The 10,563-nt window shown below is 46.5% G+C and overlaps 1 protein-coding gene across 6 annotated transcripts in view; it reads left to right on the top strand.

Annotated features, from left to right (window-relative positions):
• The window catches only part of Syt6 (synaptotagmin 6), a 61,052-nt gene that overhangs the window by 2,818 nt on the left and 47,671 nt on the right, over positions 1–10,563 (top strand). For 3 of the 6 annotated variants that reach the window (XR_002485382.3, XM_005337651.5, XM_040287349.2), the window contains exon 2: positions 9,578–9,926. Coding sequence is in view for 5 of the 6 variants with exons in the window: in XM_005337651.5 (XP_005337708.1) it covers positions 9,578–9,926 (349 nt within the window). In the remaining variant the exon portion in view is untranslated. The remainder of the gene's footprint in view (positions 1–9,577; positions 9,927–10,563) is intronic. The other 3 variants (XM_040287353.2, XM_040287350.2, XM_040287351.2) reach the window with 1 other exon arrangement.

Raw genomic sequence — 10,563 nt, 5'->3', positions numbered from 1 at the left:
CTCTCTCTCAGTAGTTAATCAATGGGTTGATTACTGCAGCAGAAGGGATGGAGATTAGACATGGAGAACTTCTAGAGGATGGTACAATGATTAAGGCTGGGCAGTTGGTTCTCCTTGGAAATTCTCAGAACAGATTAGGTTCCCCAAATATTATTAGACTCTGGTTCTCTGGTGTCATCTGCTTCTACACCACCCAACTCCCCATACCCACCAGATAGAGAATTTTCCTCAAGCCAGAGTCACTTCCTGTCTCCCCTTATTACCTAGCTCTCTTCTGTCTTTTCCTCCAATGACCCATCTCCAGTCTAGAGGGTGAGAACACACCTGTCGAATTCTACCTGGGATTCCCCCTGTCTGTTCAGGGCAGAAATCCTGGTGGTGGGGATGGGGGTTGTTGGGGTGTTCGTGTGTAGCACATCCAGGCAGTAGGGAGGCATTGGTGTTCTGTCCAGAGAAATGCCCTTTAGTCTGGAATGACAGGTGCCTGGACAGCCAGGTGGAGGGTGAGAGAAACCTGAGGGGTAAGAGTCAGTCAGTCCAGATGAATCAGTATGCCTTCCCTGCAGGCTGATTCAAAAGGCAAGTTTGAGTTGTTAGCCCTGGGGAACTTGAACTTTGGTTGCTGAGTCACAAGCCCCAGGAAGCCCAAGAGCCAAGCTTGGAGACTGAAAGGGATAGGAGAAGTAGAGAAGGAGACCCTGGGTCATAGCACAAGAAAGAAAGTGGTTGAGAGTAGCTTTGGGACCTTAAGAATTTAGGTGAGCACAGTGTCTGGGGAGATGGTGTAGACTTCAGGACCAGGGCTCCAGGTGTCTCACCTCCCAGCCTACTCCCTACATCTCACCGCCACTGCCTGAGTCCAGAATCTCCAGTCAGAGAAATGCTGGATCTTGTCATTTGCAGTTTTATGAAAAATGCAAGCGGGTAGAGCATGCCCAGCTCCTTTTATCATTTAACGCTTTCCCCTGCCTTCCTCCTGTTCTGAGTCTCTAACTCATGGGATTTCTAGTAACACTCTGAGATACAGACTCCACTATCATTTACTGAGACCCTCCCAATGTGCCAGAATCAATGCTAGGAATTGCGTGGAAAATCTCAGTTAATTAGACACTGACTTGGAAACACCCATGCCCCAACTGTTTGAGCTAAAAGCAAATGCCCTTCTTTTTAAAAACTCTCAAGGCAAAGGGCCTGCTTTCTCCCTTAATACACCCACCCAAGTTAGGGTTAGGGTTAGGGTTAGGGTGACAAGCAGTTCTTCACCTTTCCTGTATCATGTGCCTTGCAGAAATGAATGATCTCTTCCCTCAGGCCAAGTTGCAGTGGGTTAGGTGTGGGGAGTGTGAGTTCTGGGCTCAAGGTAGTAAGCAGAGATATTCTAGAAAATGCAGGGACTCAATGGGAGATCCAAGCTGCCTCTCCCCTCCCAGACTGACAGCCAGCTTACCCTTGGCCTTGAGCTGCATGTGATGTTTATTCACTTTGCTAATGACTCTGGAGATGGTCTGTGATTTAGCCACCTGGCTTTGAAGTTGGTTTTTTGCAACACAGAGAATGTTTTCCCTGTGTGTGATGGCAAATTAAGTGTACAACATTTCATTAAAACAGAGTCCTGTTTCTACAATTGAATAATCAGCTACTCCTTCACTCTTCTTGCTGAAAGGAAAGAATCCTGCAAATTTTGCCATTTTTGAAGAAGGGAACAATGCCCGATCCTGAAGCACCCATGGGATGATGTTCTAACTCGGGTGTATTTTTAAGCTTTACTTTTCTTCAAGTGAGGTCTAGTATCTAGCACTTATAGTCCTAGATGATTCTCTTCTCCCTCTGAACGTGGCAACTACAAGTGGGAAAGACAGTTTCAGTGTGCATCATCCCTTCAAGCTCTGTACAAAAGCTGCATGTTTTTCTAATTGTTCCAACTTTATCTTTTACCATCCACAGAGTCAAGGGTAAAACATGTGGCTGCAAATAATTAGGACTGGCATTGAGGCATTAGGATCAGGCCAGCTTTCTTTAGGGTCTGTGTAGAGTTGTCTGAAGTTGTGGAGAGCATGGTAAGAGAAAGTCTGGATTGAGCTAGGTAGCATCTCTGCCAGTCCTGCTGAGAAGAAGGTCCTGTAAGGACTGAGCCACCAGAATCTTCAGTCAGAGGAACCTGTGACAGCAGAAGTGAGCAGGGCATCCTGATCTGGGTGCTCTAGATAGGATGATACTTTATCTTTCCCTTTTCTTTTGGAGTGCTAAACTCTTTTTCCTAATCCCCAAGGACCCACACAGAGCTTTCCTTTCACTAGTTGCAGATACAAACAGAGAAGAGGACAGACAGAAAAGAATCTCTCTGGCTTTCTCTCTGGCTTTCTCTCTGCCCCTCCCCTCCATTGCTCCAGCCTAGATCTTGGATTCAGAGAGGCTACATGTCCTGATGGGTCAGGCAGAAAGGTACAGTTACCATCTGCCAAAATGCTAATACTAATAATTGCTAAGTCAGTGTCAATGCTCTGTTAGCTCTGACACATTAGTCTCCAATACATTTCTGAGTTCCTTAATGATGGTGGAAGTGGGCACCCGGTCATAAAGCTTGGTGTGGCTGTAATTAGCTTGGCATTGTCTTCCCTCTTCACAGGTTTACCAGGAACATTAATTCCTTCTCTGTTTGGACTCTGCTAATTATCCCCATAGGTAGTCGGTCTTGGATCTCTAAAGAAGGGAAGGACACAGTGGCCCTCTACTCCCCATTCCCCTAACCCTGCATTTTAATTAAATCCAGTTCTCCTAATGAATTTACAAGCCACAACAGAGCTTATCATTAATGTACCATGTCAGAGTCTCAGCACAGAATAGCCTCTGTTCTCCCAACAGACACACACACACACACACACACACACACACACACACACTCAGGCATATGTCTGTATGGTACTTTTCAGGGGCCACTGGTTACTTGTCTGGTGGCTGGATATTTACTGCAGGATATTTACTTTCCAGGGAAGAAGAAAGCTGGAGGTGGGGGGGGGCAGTCATAATCCAAGTCTGCAGGACTCTGCCCAAGTTCAAGGTTCAGGCCTAAGACTAGAGGATGCCCCCACCCCTCACCATCTTCTATTGATCACAACTTAGAAATGCTTCCCCTCTCTGTCCACACTTTGATCCTATAGTTCTTCAGTTGCACTTCCAGTGCCCTGAGATGCCTGATTCAAGAGCCTGGATCTTGGCATCAGAAAATCCTAGATTCAAATCCCAACTCTCCTTCTTAATGCAGTGTACCCTGCACAAGTTACTTAGCTAACATCTCTATCCTTAGTTTATTTATCTTTAAAAGGTGAACACCAATTTCTCTGGGAAGCTGTAAAGATTAAATGAGATAATGTAAAGGGCACAGTGTTTACTGTGTAGACATAAATAGCCTATAAAATCATTAATATTAATGGATCTATCTTCCCACCCTAAACTGTTCCTTTAGACTCTTGGGCCTCTGGGTTACTTGCTTTCTGGTCCCTGGGCTGTGCTTTGCCCATGGCTCCATCTGTGTCTGAAGGACAGCCAGGCTAAGGCAGCTTCTGCTCTGCAGGGTCTGAGCACTTACATTCCTGAGGGTCCACCAGCAGCTCTAGGCACAGGGGAAAGTAGGAAAATGGTCCTTTCTTCTCGATTCCTCCCCCCAGTTTATCTTTTCAATTATGATCTGTTAGCAAGAATGCCTATGACTGTTACAAAAAGGATTTTCCTGACATGGGAGCCCATTAGAAAAATTGGAACAATAGCAAGCGATAAGAACTGGCTGAGGAATCTGAGCACTATGGTCGGAGAGAAGGGGAGGCGGCCTAGGGCTCTGTCTCTGGAGAAAGGATTGTCAGAGGGGTGAGAGGCAAGATCTGGGCTGCTAATTAATAGCATAGAGGGAGGCCATGGGCCGTCACCCTGGCACCCAGTTTTATTGATGGCAATAGGCAGGTCTTAACATGATGGCCTTCAGGGGGATCTTAACTTCAGGAAAGTAGGGTCCTGGGGTCCCTCAGATGCTTTGCCATCTCATCTGGCATCTCCCTTCTGTTCCTCAAAGGCCTCCCTTTGGGTCTGTTCTGTACACAGTAAACTATTGTCCTACACACACACACACACACACACACACACACACACACACACACACACAAATCCCCCACAAACCCACAAATCACAAAGAATAACAGCAACTTGCATTTTGGGGGGTATTCATCATATACCGGCATCTGTGCTCAAAGTGTTAGCGTATGTGATATTCCCAGTGATCCTGTGAGATAGGAGTCATTAGATCCCTCACTAAGTAAGATAGGAAACCAAAGTTTGGAGAGGTTAAAGGATTAGTTCAGGGTCACACAATTAGAAAGCAATGTGAATAAAATGTGCTGTGTGGTCATTCTGGCATGAGTGCCCATCTGAGATGCCTACCCTGCTTCTGAGCAGGTGTGAAGTCCAGTCCCCCAGCCAGCGTTCAAAGCCATGTGCTCCTGTACAATGCCATGTCATTGGGGTGTGTCTCCAAAGCCGAATCCCATAGCTTTTTTCTCTTCCATAGGCAACTCTGTTTCCCCAAACCAGAAGCCCAAGGGCTACTGGAACAGGAATGGACTTCTTTTCCTTAATTTCCAGAAAAACTGCCAGGTGTGGTGGTGCATGCTTACAATCCCAGCAGCTCAGGAGGCTGAGGCAGGAGGATCGTGAGTTCAAAGCCAATCATAACAACTTATTGAGGCCCCAGGCTACTCAGTGAGACCCTGTCTCTAAATAAAGCATAAAAGGAACTAGGGATGTGGCTCAGTGGTTAAGTGCCCCTGGGTTCAATTCCTGATATATAAAAAAAATTGTTTTTTCCAGGAAAACTTGGCAAGAACATAGGATGTTCTTGATTGTACATTTTTCTTTCACGATTGTATTCTTTGGAACTCTTTGGAACTCCTGTTCACCAGCTGGGTGGTAATGGTAACAATAAAACAAGCGGGGAAAGTAACAGGCAAACAGATATTAACAGAAACTTGGAAATGTGTGATCTTTGACATGGTCTGTGCTGTGTCTCAAAGCACAGAGGGTCCTGGAAATGTAGGAAATAGTTATATGGTTTCTGCTGGCAAGATTATTCTTGGTTTGTAATGATAAGGTTAAAGCTATCTATATTATCGTTCATGGTTTGCAGGTGTTCTGCCCACTAAACAAATCTCAGGACTAAGGGATGTTCAAAACTAGGCAATTCTAATTAAAAAACAGCCTAACGTTTATTCTACTACTTGCTACCTTCTTAAGCGCTGACCTCAGCACTTTTGATATACTTTTGACCCCATTTAAATCTCACAAGGACCCTATGAGGTAAATAATGTAGTAGTTCCATTCAATGGATGAGAAAACTGAGGCTGAGAAAGGTTACACAGTTTGTCAAACAGTTTAAAATGGAGATGGACTTTCAATGAGCCCTGTCTTCTGAGCTTCATGAGCAAGGCTTCTTTCTCTTTAAGCAAAAGGAGAGAGTAAGAAGAAGAGGCAGAGGAAGAAAACAGACACTTAGAAAGTACTTTCTTTTTTGCTGTGCTGTGTTGAGCACTTTCTCTGTCACTGGGGACTTACCTCTTGGCCAGGGGCTACTCCAGGTACACACAGGAAGATCCCAGGGTCAGAACTCGGAGAGGGGCCAGAGGTGCCCTCAGAATTCCATCTGCCTCCCAGGGCTGAAGTTCAAACAAGCTGTGAGCGGGAAAGGGGTTTTGAAGGCCATTTGTCATCTGTCATTTCCTAGGGAGGCGACACGTACTGATGTGTTGGCCCCAAAAGTCCAAGGTAGGAAGGTACACAACTTAGGTCATCTGGGCCTGGGCCTCGTCCTTAGGCCACCGAAGGAGCTTGCATCCCTTCCCAACTTCAGTGTACCTTTCCCCAGATGCTATGGTTTGGATCTGGGATGTCCCCCAAAGGCATTTGTTGGAAGGTTGTTTCTCAGAGTGGCACTCTTGGGAGGTGGAGGAAGCATGAAAAGGTGGAGGTCTTCAGATGATTGTGTGTGTGCCCTTGAAGAAGAAAGCAAGACCCCAGCACCTCCCTCTCCCTTTCTCTGTTTCACTTCCTGGCCAGGAGGAAAGCAGTTTTGTTCTGCCACATGTTCCCACCATGATGTGTCACAATAGGATCAAGTGACACAGATTAAAACCTCTAAAACTGTGAGCTAAAATAAACCTTTTCTCTTTATAAGTTGATTATCTCAGGTGTGTGTTATAGTGATGTAAAGCTGACTAACACACCAGGGGATGAAGGCTGGTTGAGTTCAAGGCCACATGGGGTGATTTTTTTAAAGGGGTTAAATCCTCTATAATCATCTCCTCCCCCTGGCCTGATTCCGCTCTTTTTGTCATGTTCACTATCTTGCATACCCCGTATGGATGAATCCTCTCTGTTTAGAAGCCAATTTTTCTTGCATTGCCTGCCTGTGAGATGTCAAAAGCCCAGGCTCTCCTGGAAGAAGATCCTCCAGGCATAGGATGGGCCTCCTGGCCTTATATAACCAGTATCGAGTGCTGGGTGCTGATTCCCAATAATCCATATCCTCTGCCTCTGTGATTAGGGAGTCACGGCTCGAAGGGAACAACAGCTGGGGGTCACGTGGAGAAGCAATCAAAATAGCAACCACACTGAGAAAAAACTGATTCCCCTGGCCCCTCCCCTCCCCCACCTCTCTTTTCATTTATGAATTCCGTTTTTTTTTTTTTTGTCAGCCTGAACATTTAAATGCACTCTATGCTCTCTGGATTCCCCCTCATTCCCCCCTTCTCATTAAAATTCTAATTATTACCAGAGCAAGCAAAATGTATGATCAAAGGAAAGCAAGGCCCTAGAAATACCTTTTGTTTTAAGGTGACTCATATTGCAGAGGATGCATCCAGAACAGCTGTTAACAGAATAGATTTGAAGGGTCTGGAGATGGCCCGACACACAGAATAAGGACACATATATCTGTAGTCATTTTCCTGATGATCCCGGGAGGATAAAGGCTTAGAAAAATAGTCCCCAAGCCATTTAGATCATGAATGCATAACAAAAAAATATTGAGTTAGTACCTCCAATAGATGCTTACTTGTCCCCAGGTTATATACGTGTTCTATAGCAGTGAAATTGAAGAGCCAGACTGCCTGGGTTATGGCCCAGTTCTACCCCTTACGGGCTGCATGACCTGGGCAATCTATATAACTCTCTGTGTCTGTTTCTATGTCTACAAAATCAGGATCATACTGTACCTATTTCATTGGAAAGGATTGAGTGAACAAGTATATCAAAAGCATTTTGAACCTTGGACATAGTCATGTTGAATAAATTGACTAAACCCAATAATAAAATGCTGTTATTACTATCAATCTGCATATAAATTTTTGATTTCTTATATGAGATAATAAATATACATTAAAATGATCTCTTTTCCTATGGCCCCAAGGCATGTGCTCACCACACTAGAGACCTTTAACCTAGTCGTTAACTTAGAATCAATCAATTTTTCTGGTCCCTGGCAGTCTCTAGAGGAAGGATGAGCCCCATCTCTTGGCCAGGGGAAGGCCCTGATGTCTCTGTGCAGGGTCTGGGCAGGAGACAGAGGTGGTGGTATGTGGCTAGGAACTTGAAGAAGATTCTCTGCTATTATTCCCTCTTCATGGAGGTGCCTGGTAGTGGATCTAGGAAAGTTAGCTGCAACAGGGAGTTGAAAGGCAATGCTGGCTCCCCAGAGAGTATGGCTAAAGTTCTCACCTCCTTCTCAGATCCCTTTGGATGTGAGACAGCTTTCCTTGAACCTGTATTCAGGGAAAGTACCCAGCCTCCCTCCAGGAAGGACTGGGCATCTTTGTACCCCAAGCCTAGCTCAGAACCTGGCACATGCCAAATGCTCCGTAAATGTTGGTTAAACTTAATTTAAATGAGAGATAATCACACCCTTTAAAAAGAGAGAGAGAGATAATTACACCCTTTTATATGCCATTCATTCACGCGCTCACTCTCATGTGCCAGTTCCTATGCTAGTTCATGAGTCAAGTCAATGTGAAAAGAACAAGATCACAATAGCCTCCGGGAGCCTGTGGTTTCACCAGGGACAAACAGACCAGGACAGTGCAGAGAGTGCCAGGCTGGGCAGTGGGCATCTGGACCCTGGTCTGAGTTCTGCATCTGACCAACCTGTAACTGCAGGCAAATCTCTGCTCAGGGACACTGCTCCCATCTGTAAAGGTACAGCCTGGCCTCAGTACCTGTGGAGTCATTCCTCACCATCAGTCCTAAGATTATTAAGGCACTGGAGCAGACTAATCCAGCGACTGCGACCCCACCAGCCTGCCGCGGGGAACAGGGAGTGCCAGGTTGAGCTGGCAGGGAGCTCAAAGGAGTCGCCAGTTCCCACTTTGCGGAACCTAAGTCCAGCTACCAAGTCATCAGCTTCTTCCAGAAAAGCCAGAAATCTGGGGCAATGATGTATGTAATTTGGTGACTTTTCAGTCATAATGCAAGCCAAACAAAACTCTTCTGCTGACTTGGCCAACAGTGACCGTTTTTACTCGCTGACCATTTGGCCCACAAGCAAGCCATTGGTTCAGAGCCTTCTAACTTTACTCAGAGCAAAAAGAGGCTTGAGGTTCAGAGCTTCATTCCCAGGTTTGGGGAGGGAAGTGGATGAGAGATCTGCTGAGTGATTTCTCACAAAGGCAGGCACCCCACTACAGCAGCTCTGCTGAGATAATGGACACCTCTTGGTTCAGGAGTGGGCTGGGCATGGGGCAGTGAGTGTCCACCTCCAAATCAACCACTGTGCCTAAAAATACCAGCTTTGCAGCAAAGCTCTCCAAGAGCCATGGAAATGGAGAAGGAGGGCTATCAGAATCATTTGTATTTTGAGGTTAGCTTTGACCTACTGTATAGATCAGATTCTAAGTCAACACGAGTGTTCATGGGGTCCTCCTGCATGCAGGGCTGTGGGAAGAAGCAGCCAGTCTCTGCCTTCAAGGAGATGAGGCTCGACCCCATTTCCCTGAAGTCAACACAATGAGCTCCAGCCTTGGGCCCAATGGGGGTGGGACAAAGAAGAGAGGAGGGTGAGTTAACTAGCCTACACCCCCACCCCACAGGGCTTCAGAGCCAGTTGGGGAGGAGATCTGTATATAAAAAAAATCACTGTTAAAAGTCTGCCCGTAGTAACATCTCTAATAGAAATTCCAACGGCATCTAAACATGCACACTTCACGAATTTGCACATTTGCTTAGCCTGCCATTTAAATCACTTGGCCTTCCCAGTGCACATGTCAGTAGGCAGTAGGAGAGGCAGCCAGGTGCTCCCCAAGCTGGTGGAGGGTGGGGGGTGGGGATAACCCTGGAGAAACCAGACGGAGGTGAACATAAGGCTGCAGATATTTCACAAAATGGACCATCGGGAGTCAAGTCTCTCCCTCAGACTTGGGAGCTTTTCTCATGACCATTCTTTTCTCTTCTTCCGTCTTCGTCCCTTCTGTGTGCCGCCCCCCCCAACACTGTCACCTGCTCTCCTGTCTGTCTCTGTCCCTCCCTGCCCGGCTCGTGCCGAGGGCAGGTACCTCTGTCAGCCTCCTCGCCTTGGTAGTTATTGTGTGTGGCGTGGCCCTGGTGGCAGTTTTTCTCTTTCTCTTTTGGAAGCTGTGCTGGATGCCCTGGAGGAACAAGGAGGCCTCCAGTCCCTCTGCTGCTAACCCTCCTTTGGAGGCCCTCCAGAGTCCCAGCTCCAGAGGCAACATGGCGGACAAGCTGAAGGACCCCAGCACCCTGGGCTTCCTGGAGGCCGCCGTGAAGATCAGCCACACGTCTCCAGATATCCCGGCGGAGGTACAAATGTCAGTTAAGGAGCACATCATGCGTCACACCCGGCTGCAGCGACAGACCACAGAGCCAGCATCATCCACCAGGTGAAGGGGCCACCCCTCCTTTTCTAACCCTCACATGGCCCACTTCCTTTTTTTGATGCATTAATGAGATTCTAGCCTGTGAAGATCAGAGACCAGGAATAATAGCATGTGTCCTTTGACTAAAGAATAAATCAAAGGGCGTGGTCCATGCAAGGAAGATGTGGGCGGCAGGAAAGGTGTCACTAAAGGGGAAATGTTAAGGTGGAGTGCTGTGGATGTGGTGTGCACTTGGGATAGGTGTGGATGTGGGGAGAATAAGAGTGGAGTAGCAGGGTGTTGGGAGTTTGAAGAGAAGGGAAAACTTTGGGGGGGGGGAGGGAAGAGAATATGCAAAGGTCCAGAGGCATGAACATTCATGGTGTGTGAAGACATGTCAGTGAAACCCCATAGCTACAGTCCACAGTGCATGGGAGTAAAAGCAAGAGCCAACATTTTGAGAATGAAGATTCTTTTAAAACCCTCCAGAGCTCCTTGCATGACAGCAATTGTACACAAGACATCCTTTAATTCAAAACAATACCGACAACAGACAGTGATTAAAAATCTACTCTAAATTCAGAAAACACTTTTAAAAGATGTGGTGCATACATGTACAAGAAATTGTATTTACACAAATTTAGTGCTCTGGTGGATTCCT

The sequence above is a fragment of the Ictidomys tridecemlineatus genome, chromosome 11 (assembly GCF_052094955.1).
Source record: "Ictidomys tridecemlineatus isolate mIctTri1 chromosome 11, mIctTri1.hap1, whole genome shotgun sequence".
In the NCBI taxonomy this organism is placed as follows: Eukaryota; Metazoa; Chordata; class Mammalia; order Rodentia; family Sciuridae; genus Ictidomys; species Ictidomys tridecemlineatus.
The sequence above is the reverse complement of the archived record's forward strand: the minus strand, read 5'-3'. Positions and strand labels throughout refer to the sequence as shown.